We start from the raw sequence: 19,028 nt of genomic DNA on the forward strand, positions 1-19,028 counted from the left end.
TACATCTAGCGACAAGCGCAGACGCGAGAACGGATTCTAAAGGCACTGTAGCACCACCCTATCCGAGGTGATCAGCTGTCTGAGGACATTGACCTCGGTCGAAGTCAGCGGTCTCTATCTGAGGTTTCCGTGTACAGGTACCGTACACTGAGAGCGATCGAAACTGATGCCCACGATCGGTATTTGTACACATACCCTCGTGGAAATTCTCATATTGACATTATCTAAAAATCATCGGACTCATCGAGATACTTTGGAGATGTTTACCCGGAACATTCCAGCGTCTCTACAGGCCTCATTCGAGTCAGCTGAGTCTAATTCAGTCCCGCTCAACAACTTAATGACGAATTTGGCGCGGAGTGAACGACCTCCTAAGAGGGTGACGTCGTTAGAGCTCTCCGTCTAATCGGCGGTCGTGTACGCAATGGAAATATCATAAAAGGAAACACTCCGGATTCGCTCTCGGCTACCGAGGACGTTTTTGCTCCGTGGAACCCTTTCCGAGGTGGAGTCGATGGGCTCCATGGTCCCGACAGTCTGCTGGTCCCGCGTACTGCATGAAGTTCCCGGGGCGAAAACAAGGCAGAATTCGTTTATGGAGGGTCGGTGGTATCGTTCAGTAGAACCAGGAAGTATTTGAAATTCGACTGAGGTTCGATGTCTACCGAGCCCATGGGACTCGGCCATGGTTCGCTCTAAGTGGAAGCGGCTAGCAAGTGGTCGATAAATCGCCCCATACCGACCAATACTATCGCTGTCATCGCTGAAGTTGACTTGTTCACAGACGCCGAAGCGACTTGTCGACAACAAAGAAACAAAAACAATGTATATTTTCATGACTTTGCATTGGAGGAAATGTCAGAAGATCCATACGCGCCGAGGGGAGATTACCTATTTAGCGAAAGAGACGCGAGGAGGGAATATTCATCTGATTTCACGGATGAGCTGAAGCTGCCGTTCGTTCATACTTTCTGGAATCTATCTTGGAGTGAAAGTAAGGACCTTGATTCGGAGCGCTCACGGTCGCTCATCCGACGGGAGCTCTGCTGCTGGTAGCGGCAGAAGATCTTCGTGTTCAAAACTGTATATCTTCCCGGCTCGTCAAATCACAGGTTGCTCCTTCTTTTCACGATCCGTCACGGGGTCCGTCTCTCGACTGGGTCAGGTAGCCGGTCAGGCAACAGACGCCCCTCCAGCCCGCCGAAGCGTCCGTCCGTACCTCAGTCCGTCCGTCCGTCCGTTAAATACAACATCTCGGTGTATCGCCAGAAACGGTTAGCTAGTCTCGCGGACGGCGGAACAAAAGAGACGACCTGCACCCGAACGAGGGCTGGAAGTAGCGGCATTCGCTACCGGAGGCTTGTCGAGCAGCACCCAAGTCAGTTCCTGACCGCAATGGATTTACAACCTCGATGTTCTGAGATATTGCTCTCGAGAAACCGCTGTGATCGCGTATTCGAGAGCCGCGCTGGGTCCTTGCGAGTTGCGAGGAAGCCACCGGAGCTTGAGGTGAATGAAACCCAGCGATTGCTCAATATAGAGGCCAAGAATTTCATTCCAAGTTCGAGCATACAGTATGCTATTTCTTGATCAAGTATGCTGCATACTTGATCAAGAAATAAGCACAGGCAGCCTCGCATACTATGACCGGACTTTGACATCAAGAGTATGGAACCCGATGTAGGCGGTCGACACGTTGGATTCCATGTCATTGGAATCTAACGCATTGACCGAGATACACACACTTCTTGTTTGAAGCGTTAGCTTCGCCTTGATTTACGTTCATATCGAATGACTCGAGATCGAGACCGCTCGGATCACATGACGTTCGATCGGGATAATTCAGCTTCCGCCACTAGAGCGCGTACGGATGACAGAGATATAATGTATTTTTCAAATTCTCCAGAAAAGTCTGAATGCCGTATACTCCTCCCGGTCTCTCATAGATGCTGGATGAATTGATAAGCATGAATTCTCGGGGCGAGGCCCGTCCTCCCAGGAGAAGCTCCAGAGATCCAAACCGATGTGGAATTCGACCGGACTATGGAGCCTCCGAGCTGCACCAGCTCCTCGAAAGGGGTTAAGTCCAGTGGCAGGAGAGACCACGGCTTGTCTCCTCTTCTGTGCTATGACGGAATTCCTGCTTCGCCGGTCGCTGCGTATATGCACAATAAATCTCATTCCAGAAGCGCCGCAGCGTCGAAATAAAGCCGTTGTCTTTACCATGGAATGGAAATCTTTATCGATGGTAACGCATTGCCGAACAAATCAGGAATCATTGATCCAGAAAAACGTATGATATCACCACAGTTCAAAGTGGAGTCGATTCGATGCTATACCGTTTGACCGATGGATTTGGTTTCTCTCGTTCCGGCAACACAACGAAGCAACTTTATTATCGGCGGTATATTATCTAGATGCGGTGAGCAGCGCAGGCTGTGCCGCTACCCCACGCGACCTTGTGTGTGCGCCGGCTCTTTTTTTACTTGAGCCCTCTTTCTCCCTCATCGCTCCGCTCCCTCAATGCCAAGTTCACGGAGAATCGAAAAAAACAGAAATGTATTCTGGTCGATTCCGATATCTTAAGTGTGCGCTCGGGATTTCTCGACAAAACATGTAGACTTTCAATAAACACGTTTGTGCTATCGCACATGTCCGGAAAAGCAAATTCTCCAGTACATAGTTCATGACGTCATGCATTTCGTGGAGTCCGTATATCGTTCAGAAAGCTGCGCAATCAGAGACTTTTTCTCCTTCCGATGGATCCGGTGAGGGAGACTTCTGTCCTCTTCACTAGTGTCGGGCGACTCCTACAAGTCATGCTTCGGAAGCCGTTGAGTGCAGCGGTGCTGTTAACGGTGCATCGCTTGGCCAAGGACATCCGAAGGCTAAACTCCGGAGCGACTCTCATACCGCGAAGGATATTCCGTTTTTTTAACTCAGGTTTAAAGTGAGTCCCAGAAACTCCGAATCGAAAGAGCGAGCAGCTCACTGAGAGAGCGCGGGGCGAGACTGAGACTCTGAGATAGATAGATCGAGCGAGCGGCTTTGTGGTTTTTCATGAGTAGGACTCCGGGCTGGGACGAGCCGCTCTGACGCAATTAGAAGATGCTTCGATTTCTTGTTGCGCGGCGTCGACATGAGCGACTGGTCGGTCGGGTCAGCGCAGCATCAACAGACGCACGAAGAATGCGGAAGACTCCGATGTAACTCCGCCTTCGATCTTCTCAGAAGATCTCTCCGACCTTCTCTTCTTGCGTTCAACCGCTCTCTAGAAGACGAAATCTCCGACGACCGAGCCCGCTGCGCGAAAAATGAGCTGTCAGGATCCAATGGCGAGAGTGAAGTGTCACATTGACTTCATCCATAGCTTGATGGACGCGTTCGTGTGATTTTGACGACGTGATTGATTCGGTCTCGAGCTTAATGTTCGGCAGACGTAAGAGTTCGTGAGGGGTTCGGACGGGGAGCGGGAAGGGATCGCTTTCGGAGCCACAGATTGAGAGAATCGACAATGAACAGAAAATAATGTCAGGAACGATCAGATTGTTCAAGAATGTCGTCTCATAGACTATCAGAAAGCTTAAGCAGCGATGCAACAAAACCAATGAGCCGGGTCTCGCCGCGTCATTCGAGATCAGATGTGTCAGAAATTCTGTCGAGAAGCTGCAACGACATGACCTTCGTCTTGTCACATTTTACGGAGTTGAAATATTTCAGACATATGTAGGCAAAAGCGAAACGAGGAAATGTCTTGGAAGGATTGAAATCATGATGCGTTTCTCCGTCGTCCAGAATTCGTAATGAAGCGGATTTTATTCATCGCTAACAAATCACCGCGTCATAGCACCGTTAAAAATACTGCGCGAAGCTTAAATGATGAGGTCGACCGAGATGCCGGAAATGCGACAGCGAAACTGAATGAGCGCGATCCCTGAACGACTGATGAGGGGTCGATTATTCCGACTGGCTCGAGCTTGAAAAATCTTTCTCTTCGCAGCATCAAGGTAATATTCTTGAGATTCGCTAAAGCTCCCCGAGAGCTCAAGCAGAGCACGAATCGTTCTGATCTCGGTTTTCTAATCCGGATTCTCGAATAAATCCCCCCACACGCGGACAGAAGCGACGAGACATTCACACGGAGAATTAGCGTCTTTTTCTTCTGTGAGAACATCAGTGAGATATCCTTGTTTGCATGCCGCATATGCACGCCGATAAATGAGCCGACGCGTAGTCGTGGACCGCTGGCCTAGAAATCGACTTGTGTGAGCGAGTCAACGAGAGAGTGTCTAACCTTCACAACAACGACCATTCAAGAGCAAGGCCGCGTGCCGGTGGCCAAAGGGTGAAACCGATGCCGGGGAAAGCCCCCCAGGGCAGAAGTATGCTGGAAAGCGAAAAACCATTCGGATGGAAGCCGACGTTAACGCTACCGTTGTTTTGCACAAAAAGTAGCAAACGGTGGAAATACTCCTGTGGACATGCCTCGACGTTCGCGGAGTCATTCGACACAGTCCGTCGCTTGAGGAATGATGTGAGCGACATCAAGGTTTCTGTGGGAGCTCGTACGGGCTGAGCGTTTCCCTCATTTTCCACCAGCGTGTAAATGTTCGACATTTATATTCCTCGGCAGTGGAGGTGTTCCTCCTTCTCGAATATTCAACTCGCTCCTAAATGGAGTTTACGGGAGGTTACAAAGCGTCAGTCGTCGATTGACCTTGACTTTGCGTTCTCGGTAAAGACCTTATGCCGTGGAGGGACACACCTCTGGTTGATGAATTCGCACCCTCCTCATCGAAAACTCTAGGCACCCCGTCAAAAGTATGATTTCTGGCACAGGTTCCGTCCCCGATGTCGGTCAGTGGTGCCAACTTTCGCTCCAGCTCCCTCTAGTTGGCAGCTCAGAACTCCTTCAATGTTCGCCCTACATTCGACCACCATAGAAGTTTTCGTCGAGTTCCTTCGCGTGTCCGAATCCGCATTGATTTCGTCTCATGGACACCTTCGTCACGTGCCGCTTCCCCGAACCCCCCGCTAGAGAATTCACCAAAGCAATAGCGGAAAAGTTTCGAGTCCCGGCACGGAAATCTCATCGACGAGCCCATCAGTCGTCAACTTGGCGATTGAGCTATCAGCCATGAGCGATTCGGAGTGTTTCTTCTTATTAATGAGTGTGTGAGGTTCATTAGATTTCTTAGAAAAAGTGCGTCGGGACTCAAGTTCGTTTCTCAGACTTTTCAGAGAGTCGCCCCGGCGCTTATGCAACAAGAGATCCGAGTTCGTCTTTCAGCTTCTGTTCTCGACCGATCGACAGGCCGCCCGTTCGTTTGCCTACCCGCCCGCCCGCTCGTTCAGACGCTTGCGGTCTTTCGTTCGACGAAGCTCTGGAGCGCGATAAGCTCCCATCTGTCTTTCTACTGAAACAAATCCTTGAATGAGATTCTATTAGGAAAAAAACAACATTTTTCTTGCGCTAGATTTACGCTGGTTTATCTTCTTAGGCGAAAGCTCATTCAAATGCAGACTTCCCCGCGAAGGAGCTCGCTATCAGTCGCCGTCGATTCCTGCCGAATCCGCAATCTGAGAGCACGAACGATCCTCGATCGACCAGCTACGTGACATTCTGTACGTCGAACGTACAATGAATCGAGAACGGGAAGAAAGTTTATAGTAACGGGGCTGTACATCGACGTCCTTGACGGAACCCAATAGAATCTCGGGAGAGAATCCTCGCGGCTCCATGCCAAGCCGAACTGGTTACTGGTTCACACAAACGGATTGAGACGGCGATCAGCAATCATTATTCCTTTCTCCACGGTTTCGTCCAGGAATTCGTCCTCAACGCCAGATCATTCAGAATCGAGTGGCATTTGTTTTCGTCTTCAAGTTCCAGTCGATGTCATATCGCGATAAAATCGCCGCGGACGTTTTCCGGTGAGATTCAGAAATCTAAATCGACTCCAGTCGTGTATGCCGCGCTCAATACAACGACCCGGGGCGTTCCGGGGGCGATATTCGAAATTCTGTATTGACAGCGACAGAGAACTGAAGGTCAGCGTAACGTTAGAAAGCGGACCTCGAACCGCAACACGGTATCGTTCTCGTTTTTTTCATGTATCTTTATGAGCAGCTCCTCCCGTTTTCTTATCTCCCTCATGAGAAAATTGTCGAGTTCCGCCGACTGGTCAGCGAAATCCTTCGAGATTACTCGCGCTTATCATCGATCTGATGCGAGATGTCACTCGGCAACGCAGAGACAATCGACCCTCGGTAGGGCCGACTGGCTCCAAGTTCACAATAAATCTCGAGGACCTCTATCAAAGCGATATCATTCGACAACTCGGTTGTCTCATACGAATTCACACGACACTTGCACTTCGCTGTCGAAGCAATTCGTTCGGGAGAAACGTTTCGATCCCGAGGCACATCTCAGAAGAAAATATCGAGCCTTTCCCTCCTGCCAATCGGCAGAAGAAGAGCCGCAGAGTGTGGAATGCATGGCTTCTCGGTTTTCTTTTTCAAACCGATAGTTCTAGTGGAAAGCTCGCCCGTCCAACCCGAGAATCGGCCAACAGCGCAGTCAACGGGACACTCTTTCGAGAGAGTCGGAGACCGCCAGGTCATTGACCGAACCTTTGATTCTGTACCGGCACGCCACTACGGGGACTGCGTCACGCCAGACAACGTGAACGGTCCGTCCGACTGCATTCGGAAACTGGAGTCCGGCTGGGGCATTCCGCAATGAGAAAATCATGATGATCAATCAGACAACGACGCGCGACCTGTCGAGTGAAGAGGAAAGATCGAGAAATCAAGTGGATTTCCGATATAGCGATGATTCCCAACCTCCGTTCCACATGAGTCGTCAATAAAGGATCGAGGCGAGAGGATTCTTCGAACTTATGCAAAAATCAGTACTCTGAACTCTCTGCCGCTCTATGCCCCGAAATCAGGCTTTCCCTTTCATCGCCGTTCCGTCAGAGTCTTCCGTCTATTGTCCTGGCTGAACGACAACTTCGCTTTGACAACTTTTTTGCTTATCGGGGCAGCGGAAACTAATGCCGGTAGCCGGTTGGAGAGAGCGCGCGCGATCGGATCTAGTTGCGCGGATGTATCAGCGGCCACTGACACCCCATAGCCCAAGATTGACGAGTATCTGCTCAAAGCGAGCTGTATCAGCCACCTGCTAAATTGGTTGTCACTCGAAAAGAATACGTAATTTCAGTTCGAGTGGAGTTCGTGCAATGCTTACCGAGCGGCAGGGGGTCAATGAACTCTCTCCGTGGTCGTCTCCAGTGGCAGCGCTATTCCCCTCAGAGCGGAGAAGTCACCAATTCTTGTTTATCCAGAGGTTTTCCGCTTGTGTCACTGTTATTCGCGAGTATGGATGAGGTCACTGAGGGTTACTTTGTTTGCAATACAGAACAAAAGTCACAAACGACGAATTGAAGTTGCTTCTCGCGTTAACGACGGACACGTTCGAGTTCGCTACGGACTCTACGGCTTACGGGCTAGTACTGTTCTGCCTCAGCCGGTGAGCAAGGGGACCCTTCGCGCCGGCATCGTCCAGACGCAAGAGGGCGCTATTGTTTGTTTTGGTAAACTAGAAGAGAGAGGCTCTACGGCGAGGGCGGTCTGAGCTCTATTCCAGTCTTTATCGCTCTCTTCTCCGACGGCAGACCGGGTTTGGCGTGGAGTCAGACACGTCCGATTGGGCCGTACCGCATACTCATGTCTATTTTAGCTGACCATCATGCTACGTCCACCGATCGCGTCGGAAGATTCACAAAACTCCACCGAGCGTGGGGATGAGTGAATTCTCGATTCCCGGCTTGAAATCGCCGAACTCGGCCAAAAAACAATCGATCAGAGCTTGAGAGGATTGAGGGCCCGCCACAATGTTGGCGAATGTATCCGGATACACCAAAGAGCCTGTACACAGCGCGCCGCTGCCGTTGTCGATTCCGTCTGTGAGCTCACGGTCGTAATCTCGGATAGTCCGGCGCGATTTAGAGCAGTCTTGCGTGGACAGGTGTTATCGGGCGCACTGCAGCGTGATGAGGCGCCATGGTCAGTCGGTATTGGATTCTCCTTGCTCAAACCCGGAAACTCCGCCACAGCGCCAGGTCCACTCAGACTGTCAGCAGAGATGCAGTCTAAGTCCGGGGACGGGATCCATCCGCGGTCCTCGCTGAGCTTGAGACGAATTGATCATCGGAGGCGATATATTTGGCATCAAGTTTCTTGCTGCTCCTTCATATTCTGAATGCGGCCCGGTCAAGGAAAAGGAGATACGGGTCTCAGAACTTCCAGCCAAACAAACGATAGTTGCTTCCTTGCTACGCGCATATCCTCGCGGTCGAAAAAAAGCAGGCGAGGAACGGGGTATCAGCAATAGCCGCGATTCCCTGTAGAGCGCTTCCACCGGAATTGGACGAAGCTTCCCCACTGATTTTCGGATCCTCGTGCAGAACGTCAAGCCTTCTCTTGCTCACTTGAAATATTGGAGGAATTCTCAGCGAGTTCTCATGACAGCAGTACGCCTATGAAAATTTTGTGGCTACACTTGACGTCAGACACGATGAATGCGCGTGCAACCTCACCTGTGAATCATTCCTCCCTCTTGTGGATACAGTGGAATCCCGCTATGGTAGGCTTGCTCACGGTGGACTTCCGCTACGAGTGAACCGAGTTCCCGGTCCCAACCTATATGTATAACACCAATGCTATACATTTTTGCTTCAGTATATTTCCGCTTTTATAGTGAAAGCTTCCCGCTGGTTCCTCGAGGTCTGCTATTCCCTGTATAACCCCATCTACTTGTGGATATGTGGTCCCCAACTCGATTTTCGGAGTGATTCTCGGGATCGATGTGGTTTCGAGGGGAAAGTGCGATGGGCTACCCCCTGGTTTTTCGATTTTCCATTGGAATATATTTAACTTAATATATTTAAGTGGTGAGAAATCAACTGGGGGACCGCCCGATGTACGTCTCGGATCGCATTGCTGGGGCATCCCGACGGCGGCTTCCGTATGATGGATTTCTCTACACTTCGAAATTGCAGTATTGCTCTCGGTACACGAACTTCCGAGAATCCACTGGGAGCTAAATCAAGGAGCTTAAGTCCCGCACGGAGAAGGTGATCTCTCTCTGCGCGGCTTGGCATGTGCGATGACGTTCTTCGCAGGGAGCCGAATCATGACCCTTAATTATTCATCCTAGGAAGCTCACTCTGCATCTTTTAGTGTTCAGTTTTGAGTGGGAGGGAATGGGTGCGAGGTGGATCGGTGAACATTTCTGATTGAAATAGAGTTTTGATCGCATCCCTCCACAGGAGTTGGTGTCTCGGAGTACACGCGACTGAATGCATGAGCCAGAGTCTCGGAAGGAGGCTTTATTCAATCGTCGATGCTCGCTGTTCCTTCCCTCAACGAGGCTCATAAGCGATAACTCGTCGTGGAGGGAACATCTCATAGAAGAAAAGCCAGCGAGACTGATATGTACATACACTGTTGTTTCGCAGACGAGTATGGCACTTTCAAGGGCGAGTTCGGTTCCCATCATTCCTCAAGTTCCTCTTCCTCGTCGACGCCGGGCAACTCCGTATTCGCGAAAGCTTCGGGGTACTGATTGGCCAATGTAGACTTGAGGAAACGTATCCGACCAAATATGTTATCAAGATCTTTCTTCAGGTCTTGCAGCAGAGATACGTGCTGTGAAAGATGAAAGGCCTAGACGTCTTCTCTTTTGTTCTAGATATGGTCCCCCTTCTTATAATCACCCAGAGGACGGAAGGTACGTAGGCAGTAACTCACCTGAGATAGCTCCTTCGTTGCCGCCGCCAATCGGCTCTGAGAGAGTCCATTGCAGGTGGCCAGCATGCAGTTGGACTTCTCGAAACGCTCCAGCATAACCTGACAAAGGCAGCATAGAGAAGATTATGTTCAATCACAGACGCGAACATGAGATCCGATCACTCTTGATCGTGACAGGGTGGTCTCGGGGAGATTTCGGCGGTTTGTTTTAACTTAATCAGATGGGATCGATTTCCCGTTGACTCATGAATCGGTCGATTGAGAGCCGTTATCTCGGGTTTGCGAAAAGCTAAATTCTACCTACTTTTTGTGTCTCCTTGACTCTCTCGATATCCTCAACATTCAACATTGCGGCCAGATCTCTGCTCAAGATCTGACTAGCGGAAAGCTGCTCTTCCGAATCATTATCTCCCCTCAAGGGACTGATCTGGGCGTCACTGTCCATGGAGGGGACCGGCAATCTGTCGGTCACAGTCAGAGACATCAGTTGAGAGATATCATCGTCACAGCATATCCGTTTGCGCTGCTGTCATGATCATATGGTCGTTCTGTTTACACCCGAGAGCAGACGAAAGCCCGATGTTTTCTCCCCCGCTATAGAATAAAGCAGTGATGTCGGACCGTCACCGTACCCAAAATTGGAGTTATTGGCGTCTGGAGGGATCTCAAATTGTTCCGTGACGATGCAGAATCATCCCTGCTAGCGTAAGAAGCAATTTTTCACTCGATTCATGGCATCGTTCTTAAGTTATTCCGGAAAACTAGCAAGTTTTTCTCCGGTGTTCGCTGGATGTTTCACCTCTCCACTAGCTCTTTCCACATGATGCCCCGACCGTTCCGCCAAGGTGCGATGCGAAAGACGACGCAGAAGCCTACTACGTGAGCATGATCGGGAAGAACAGAGGATCGACAGCGTACCAATAAGGTCCATTCTCTCCAGCCTCAGAAGCTACTCTCGGAGCTCACGAGTCAGCCTTGCATGAGAGTCACGTAGTCATTCATAGTATCTCAACCGAGTGTGCGAAACTATGAGGACTGCTCGCTTTGCATTACCCGATGAACCGATGAGAGCTCCGAGATCGAACGCAGAGCTGTCCAGAATATCTTCAAATGATATTACGACTGCTCCGGCGACAATCGCACGATTCAAATGACGGCGCGGCAGCCTACCGGACGAGCTTCCCTAAACCCATACGGAGGCTCGAATCGCCTCGGGACCATGACCGGGGCAATCAGATGATCGAGGATTCCAATAGATTTTATTCCTGCCAGCTTCAGGAGATCATCGTCTTCCAGAGCTTGCGTGTCAGCATCGCACAAGTTTCATGTTCGTTCGCATTCTATCATGTTCCTTCGCATTCTATCATGTTATTTCGCATTCCATCATGTAATATTGAGCGCCTGACTCTGTGAAGTTATGAGGATCGCTCCCTACGCGCTTCCATGAAAATCGAGAGCTACGAAATCGAACTTAATGCTTTCCAAAATTATTCCATGAGGGGTTTATGTCTTCGATAATGTAGTGTATCCGAATGATGATGCCCTCGATATTTCACCTGTTTTCATTCGTCCTGCTCCATAGCAGCGATGGGAGAGTCCGACTCTGCGTCAATGTAACTTGTCCAACTCCAATCGGAGCTCCTCTGTTTACCTTGCGAACGACTTCGACAAAAAGAACGTCGAGACTCACGCGCGGACTGCGTACATTCTTCAAGAGATTAAGCGACAAGGACGAGTAGTCTAAGCAGTGGTTGCCCGTGATCTGTGCTTTCTGTCGACAACTCTCGACAAACTCGCTCGGGGCTTCGAGCGCATCGCATCCGGCACGCGGGCAGTTTAGCTTCGCGTCCTCACGGCTAGTAATCTCAATATTCGGAGAGGACCTCTGGGGAGACTGACAGGTGGAATCGGGCATCCTCCCGCACTCGCTTCCTGCGCGAGCGAATCTGCCGCTAATTCTTCTTCGTATCCATCCGCTGTGATGGTCATGGATGATACATGTACATATATGTATAATTATCTGAGTAAAAAAAAACATCCGGAAAAACGATTTACTTTATTTGTACAAGCTTTGGGATATTCGCAGTGAGCTTCGGCGCTATCGCTAGTTTGCAGATCGGCGGAAGGGCTGCGATTTTGAGCCATAAAATCTCGAAAGTTCGGGTCGGTACTGCTGCGGGGAGCTTTCCCATCAGGAGCCGATTATAGATAGTAGAGTTTGTCGCATATCTCACGGTTTTGCTGCCCGTCGAGAACTTCTGATACGAATTCAGCGCAACGCTCGGCGTATAATACTGGGGCCGGCAAGTTCACCTCGCCCGCGACATTGTAGTACACATGTTTCAGCTGTTTGATGATTCCAGCGATATCCCTGGTGTTCAGGCCATCATCGTTAATATCTACTCGACAGCAGATGAAATCCAGGTCTGCTCCTTCTCTCTGTGGCACGAAGATATATTTTCTTTGCAACTCTCTCAGCTCATCGATCTTGGCTTCCTTAGCGAGCTCATGGACGATTTTGTTGAACCTGGAAATATGGTGCACCGGCGTATAATGAGTCTTCGTGTTCCCCGATCAGACGAATACAGATTCGAGTACTGACCTTGCGGGTTCCTCGACGTGAACCAGTGTGAGTTTACTGCTGAAAACATTCCTGACGTGCCGGGTGACTTTCGCAGGGAAATCTTCGTCGTAGATTTGCGTTGATAGTATTACGATCCTATCAGGACAGACATCGCCATTTTCCTGGAAGCAGATGATTCTTCTCGGTTTAGCAGGCATTCATTCCGGGAGTTCCGGCGCGCAAGCAACGTAACGATTCGAATTGAGGTCCGCGAGATACGGAATAGAGGAGATGTTCCCGCTGACAAATACGCACCTTCGCGTATTTGCGGATCGCGATTTTCAACTGCTCTTCTAGCTCGGCTTCTGGATCCATTATCGCGTACGAGTACCATTGAGTGAACAGCTTATTCCTCGCCGAAACGAAACCGAGCACATCCTTCCCGGTTTGCGCGGAAGTGAACAAGGAGAGACCTTCAATGCCGAGGCTCAATAAATTCTTCAGGAAAATCGATTCTCGATCCAGGATCGCTCTACTTTTTCTATTCATTCGACTCGTCCGGCGAAGTCGCAGATCTTCATTCAATGGAGTCGAACTCACCAATTACCAACGTACTGTCCACTCTCTTGTCGAGAGCCCACAGAGCACCCCCGAGTTTGCAGTTTATCTGTGTGATGACGGAAAGACTGAACTCCAACATGTTGCAGATTTGCTTCACCGTATCCCGCAACACGACTTGGGTGACGATAGGCTTCTTGTGCCCGAGCGACCATTTTTTCACAGTCCGGTAAATATCAGTGCGCTGAGATCGTACTACAACCATGAAAAGCTCGATGCCAGGCTGTAAAGGTAATTTGCCCTGCGGAATGTGTTCGGAGTCTCACAGAACAGGAGTGGCTGTCCGGGAAACTTCTTCTCAACTCGATGCCATCGTACAGAAGCCCGTTGATATCGGAGAAAACGCGAAGAAACTCCGCACTTGAACTCACACTGAGCTTCAGGCACTCATTCATCAGCCTCTCATAGGCCATGGACGAACACTCAAGGATCGCACGCTTCCTTGGGATCTTCATTTCGATTCCGATCGTCGGAGCGTCTGCCGTCAGAACTTCAATCATGTCATCAATGAGTCTCTCATCTCCTTTTTCGTAGATGACGTACCAATTCTTGATGCGCACCTGCAACCGCCGAGCATGAACCAATCAGTGATAGTCGCGTCAAGCCTTTGTCGATCGCGGGAATAACTCGAACTCACCACCTGGTACGCCGCCCAGGAGTCAGATCTGCCGACCCTGATGCTCCCGCGGGGCGAGGTGGAAAATCGGAGGAGCTCTACTCGAGGTAGAATTCAGAGAAAAACTCACCGGGACGAGAACTTTCGACAAGCGATTGACCCAGCCGCAGCTCGATAGGAGGTTGGCGGTGTTGTCATTCATGCGCAACATGTCTATTTGCAACACCACCCCATTGGAGACCACAGCGCTGTCGCTTAGCGAAAGACCCCATCTTTCCAGGAGCTCGCGGGGGCCGCTTTGACCCACGTTCTCTTTGTACCGTACTAGCGCCAATTGACGCTGTTGTCCCGTAGCGGGAGTTCCTACAAACTTTGTGATCTTGTCTCCACCCCCTCTCTCCAGGCCCGCATGCGTGCTCGCGGTTCGGCGAGATCCGCTGACCTCCAGAACGCTGGGGTCTAGACGATGAATGTCTTCGGAGTTCAAACGTCGGCATCGCTGAGGAAAAATCAGCGTTAATATCATATCTGGCTCGGTCACCCCCAGCGGGAACATAATCAAACAATCCGCAGACGGGCTCGCGAGGATTCCAGTTTTCATCAATAGAGACGGAACTCACGAGCATGGGTCCGCTCGAGCGGGATTTCTCATCCCAGAGAACCATTTTCACGACGTAGCTCCTTTTATCGTCCTTGTTGAGAACAACCAACTCGTGCAGACTCCGCTCCACTATGTCTCGGAACACAGCTTCGGGAACGCAACGCAAGGCCGAATAGACGATACATTGTTCTCTGGAAGATGAACCCGCATGAGAATAGAGGAGTTCCCGTTTGTTGTTTGGTTTCCTCGGGGATCCACCGCATCATCGAATCTAGGCCCCGTTTAGTGAGGACAATACGTCTGATCATGTTACAAGGCGCTCACATGATGTCATCCACTTTTCCGTAGTCGTGTTTGAAATTTGAGTCGCATCGAACAATGTGTTCTCGCTCGGCGACGTCCAGGACATCTCCGGGATACACCTCGAATCGGCACTGATTCGAGAGAAGATTCATAGGAATGTAGACTTCGGGCTCGGTTAGATACAAGGGAATCTGTAGGAAAAATTAAGCTCACTCATCATCCTCGAGGAAAGGGGAAATAAGGATATGCCCTGCAAGACTTTTCACCTGTTTCAGCAGACAAGAGAAGAAATCGCTGAGTTTCAAGGGTTGACTCACGGGAGTCAACTCGATAGTCACATCCTCCGCGTGGATCGTTGTTAGCAGTGTCTGTGATGAAAGATCGATTACTATTCATGAACGGAATTCGCCCGCCCTCCCCTCTACCCAGGTTACATTGCGGATACTCTTAGATAAGAAAGCGCACGCCCTTACATGTTTATCTGGCGCAATGGGGCGCGGAGCGTATATAATGCTGGGAGGGCTGAAAATCGTTTCCCCTATTCGACCAACGAGCTTCTTCAGAAAAATCAATCGTTTGTCCTTGTTGAGTAGCTCGCGGGAGAACGAGACATCGTATTTGAAGACCTTGAAGGGTTCGGTCTTGGAGACATCATCGAAGAAGAGGCAATTGATGTTTGAGAACCGTCTGGAATTTTGATTCTCTCCCAGTGTTGCGGAGCATTCGTACCTTGAGACATCGGGACGGAGGCGATGGGACAGCGAATTCAACATGGACTCTAGAGAACTTACTGGTCATCACCGGTTTGGTCATCCTCCAATCCACTTTGGAATTCATCCGCATCCGTGAAGGCTCCGGAGACAGAGCTTCTCGTTTCTGCAGTGGGACCAGAAACTTAATCTAGTGAAGTCTTTTCTTTCCAGAGGCGACTCTGAATCTGAGCCCGAGCGCTCCGATGTAATCGTAATAGAAGAGTTTTCTCAGAAGAGACGTTCGCGATAAAAGAGATATGGTTTTCCGGCTCCGAGTTGGGTCACTGAAGTCGTCTGCTATGAGGAAGGGGCCAGTAGCTCAAGTAAAGGGTGGAATACTCACCTCGGAATCCGCTGCGGGAACTCACTGACTGGGAATCACCGAGGGAGGGCTCATGCGAGGATCCGCCTGCAACGGAGAAGCTTATGTCGCAGGTATATCGTTTGTCGTGTTGGAAATTTTCCCAGGACTTCTGGCTCGAAAAGAGATTCGCAAAGGAGGTTCAAACTTACTTGGTCCCAATCCGGAGTCGGTCACACTGGGAATGGCAGTAGGGCATCGACCACGCCCGATACCCCGTCTCTGAATAGGAGCCGAAGCACTCGGTGCTCCGGAAGAAGACGCCGAGCCCTAGAGGCGAAATCCCATAAAGTCGCAAAAGTTTCGTGATTCATGTCGCGCGAGAGGTCCGCGGAATCCCTCCAAGGGACTGGCACTCACCTTCAAAGAGACATCATCATCCCCCATTCCGAGCTCCAGGATACGATGCTGAAAAGTGAGAATACGCGGAGTCAGCCGCCGGGAAGGCCTCTATTTTTCAAAAGTCTTGGAGCGCGTCTCGGAGCTCCGAATCTCTGGTCGATTTCGAGAAAGGGATTTCCCCTCTCAGGTTGGAGAGATCAACAGCAGAATATCCCCCAATATTCCGAGGAGAATCATTCATTCAGATGGTTCTCATGGGATTCTGTGGCTCAATCCGGTCCATGTTTACAACTCACGGGAGGAATACCCAGATCGAAAACGTCCCCTCATCATGCTGCGCCCTATTGAGCGAGATCCGCAGTAGCCTCGGCAACAGAACCCAATACGGAGCACCGAGCAGTGAGTCATGGTATTCGGAGAAAGAGGAGACGAGCGACACGTAGCTCTGTCGGCCGGAACAAAGGGAAGCAGCGAGCATCTCCTCTTTCAGTGAAACGCGGCGCACATGAGATTGGGCGCGCACTCTCGGAACGCGGATGTCCAATCAATGACACATTCGCGCGCAGTCTCCTAAGGTATCGGAAAATAACGCAGCCATACTAACAGGTGTTACCCTCCTTAGGCTGGAATCCTGACAAAAGCTCCCATCTCGACACAAGCCATTGACCCTGATTAAGGTTGGATGAGAGCTTCAAATTTCAACAATGTAGCGAGAACCGCGAGGGTGGGAAATATGCACAGGGTCAAGGAAATATGCGCAGTAGGTTAACACACGAATTGTTGTCATACAGAAAATAACGTCTCGTGCCAGGAAGTGTCATTAACAGATAAAGGAAAGTTATGCAATGACAACCGCCATAGAAGGAGAGTGCCAGGCTGATTCCAAGATGCATCTCAACCCTCGTATGCTCGTTGGAGTACATCGATTTGGATATGATCGATTCTAGGAGTCAGCTCCAAAACTCCTGAACGACCGACAGCTCCATCCGCAAAGAGAACAAATCGCCGGAATGCAACGGGAGATCGCAATTCTAATATCAGTCATCTAACCTGCTCGTCCTAATTTTTTGGAGCACGGAAGATCCTAACAACTCGATTCGAGAATTCCGGACACGGTTTTCGAATACAGAAGAATGTAAGGACTTGGTTCTCTGTTTACTTTTTTGGGCGCGCTGATTTGAAACATATCTTATTTAGGAGTTGCCACCCCCCTGATATGAATCCTCCGGCTTGGATGGAAGCGTTCTCTTGTGCGCTGATCACCTCACAGTTTGCCTCCCACGGGTTCCTAGAAGGTTCCTGTTCCTGGAGCGGCTCCCTGAAAGGCATCCACCATCATCCCATGCGCGGTGTCGGTGTCTTATCATCGGATCGCGAATAGATCAGCACACGCTTACTCGGCGGGGTGCACCACGACCGACTGACGATCTCTTCGACGCGCAATTCCCCGGGAAAATAGCCGCGGTCCGTGTCAGAGTACCTGGGTGAGGATTGACAGATTCTGCGGGAGGTCCTGGCGGGAGCATGTCTCCTGACACAGAGAACTGAGCTACGAGCCAAGGATCAGCAGCAGACGGCGAATACGTCATGAATGTAAACAACGAGACTCAGGCACAACAGCTGCCCGGAAAATTGCGTTTCCCGGAGGGTTCCGGATCATGTCCACATGGCTGACCAACAAGGAAATCCAATGAATGTCATTCAAGTCGGGCCCTATAATCCCCAGAGGAAACACAGTGAGCACGAGAGGTGGGTCCGAGGAAGACTCGAGTTTCGAAGCTGACAGGCAAGATTCAACCTGGACACCTGATCCATCGCCACCAAAATTTGACGGACTTCGCTTCTTTATCAGCTTTGCTCTTCTATTTCGCCCTCGAGCTCTCGAGGGAGGACATGTTCATCGACGTGAGATCTTCCGATGGAAAACTTAAAGTTCTTAGAAGAAAAATTAACCTAGAGTTCCAATAAATTCCCAGATGGATCCATGTGTTTCCAATCTACTTGAACAAGAACAAAACTGTCGCTGAAGGCAGGAGGGTCCCAAAAGAAGTGGTGAGAGAGACAAACTTCACGATATATTCGGGCGGTTGCTCCTCGTTCTTATCCCGACAGAATCTCAAGAGCTCTAATGCTTTGCTTTCGATTATCAGGCTGTGGAGGATCCGATCACACGGGAAATCGTTATCGCCCTACAGCAGAAAGGTTTTGATCTCTTTGTCGAAGGCTACAAAGTACATCCGCGGGAAGTCGATAAAGAAAACGTCCTCATGAGATCTCGAGTTCGAGTTCACTTCAGAGACGATAATGGGAAGCCAATACACCCCGAGTTCCCGAACAGTGAGTACAGTACACCCCTACCTGAATTCTTAGTTCCCGATGCCCTGGCTTCCGAGTGAATCATCCTCCCAGTTTGCATTACCGGCTTGTCAGCGGTCTTTTTTATGAGAACGTATTTTATTTCAAGAACGGAAGCTATTCAGGATGATCTGCGAATCCATCGGCGGCATGGACTACCGACAGGACCCCGAAACCTTCAAGCAGCACCAGAGAGCTCTCCAAGCCCAAGTGGCGCCGCAAGTTCTACAACAGCAGAAGTTCCTCGAACGTCTCGAGAAATCGCAAGCTCAGGGATCCGGCACGAGTGCGACTTCAACGAAAACACCGAATAATAATAAGAAGAAAGGCAAAAAGGGCAGGAAATAAAACCATCTCATGGAGCGCGATTTATTTATCATTCGCTTACAGTGGAATGCCATCCATGCGAGCCAAACCGGGTGCGCTCTGGACGAGTGAGTCCGCCATGCGCGATGAGTGATCGATCTGTCATGTCCTCCCTGAGGAGGCCTTCCCCAGAATATCCCAGGTTCGGGTCCTGGGCTGGCCCATATTCCCGGTGCCGAGTACTGAGATCCGGAGCCGAAGCTCTCATGCGGATTGGCGCTTTTTTCGAGTCAGCGTCATCTCTCGGTAATCTCGGCAGTCCGTCGGAGTGGAATCCCCATTGACCGCCCTCCTACTATGCTTCTACGAGTGAGATCTGTGTCTCCTTGAGCCAA

At 50.3% G+C, this 19,028-nt stretch overlaps 2 protein-coding genes across 2 annotated transcripts; one reads left to right on the forward strand and one right to left on the reverse strand.

Annotated features, from left to right (window-relative positions):
• Positions 1-9,382: 9,382 nt before the first annotated feature.
• Positions 9,383-16,032, reverse strand: LOC100909121 (piwi-like protein 2). Its single transcript, XM_003742609.2, has 16 exons — positions 15,991-16,032; positions 15,783-15,900; positions 15,613-15,678; positions 15,309-15,393; positions 15,069-15,204; positions 14,784-14,885; positions 14,539-14,708; positions 14,234-14,405; positions 13,744-14,112; positions 13,369-13,557; positions 12,980-13,220; positions 12,695-12,852; positions 12,419-12,561; positions 12,103-12,343; positions 9,817-9,915; positions 9,383-9,714 (listed from the first exon to the last, which is right to left on the reverse strand). Exons 1-16 carry the CDS (start codon positions 16,015-16,017, stop codon positions 9,562-9,564), a joined length of 2,469 nt encoding a protein of 822 aa, XP_003742657.2. The 5' UTR covers positions 16,018-16,032; the 3' UTR covers positions 9,383-9,561.
• A 1,524-nt stretch (positions 16,033-17,556) lies between these two features.
• Positions 17,557-18,689, forward strand: LOC100901917 (signal recognition particle 19 kDa protein). Its single transcript, XM_003742561.1, has 4 exons — positions 17,557-17,721; positions 17,949-18,024; positions 18,123-18,309; positions 18,437-18,689. Exons 1-4 carry the CDS (start codon positions 17,639-17,641, stop codon positions 18,673-18,675), a joined length of 585 nt encoding a protein of 194 aa, XP_003742609.1. The 5' UTR covers positions 17,557-17,638; the 3' UTR covers positions 18,676-18,689.
• The last annotated feature ends 339 nt before the right edge of the window (positions 18,690-19,028 follow it).

The sequence above is a fragment of the Galendromus occidentalis genome, unplaced genomic scaffold, assembly GCF_000255335.2.
Source record: "Galendromus occidentalis unplaced genomic scaffold, Mocc_1.1 scf7180000077427, whole genome shotgun sequence".
NCBI classification, from domain to species: domain Eukaryota; kingdom Metazoa; phylum Arthropoda; class Arachnida; order Mesostigmata; family Phytoseiidae; genus Galendromus; species Galendromus occidentalis.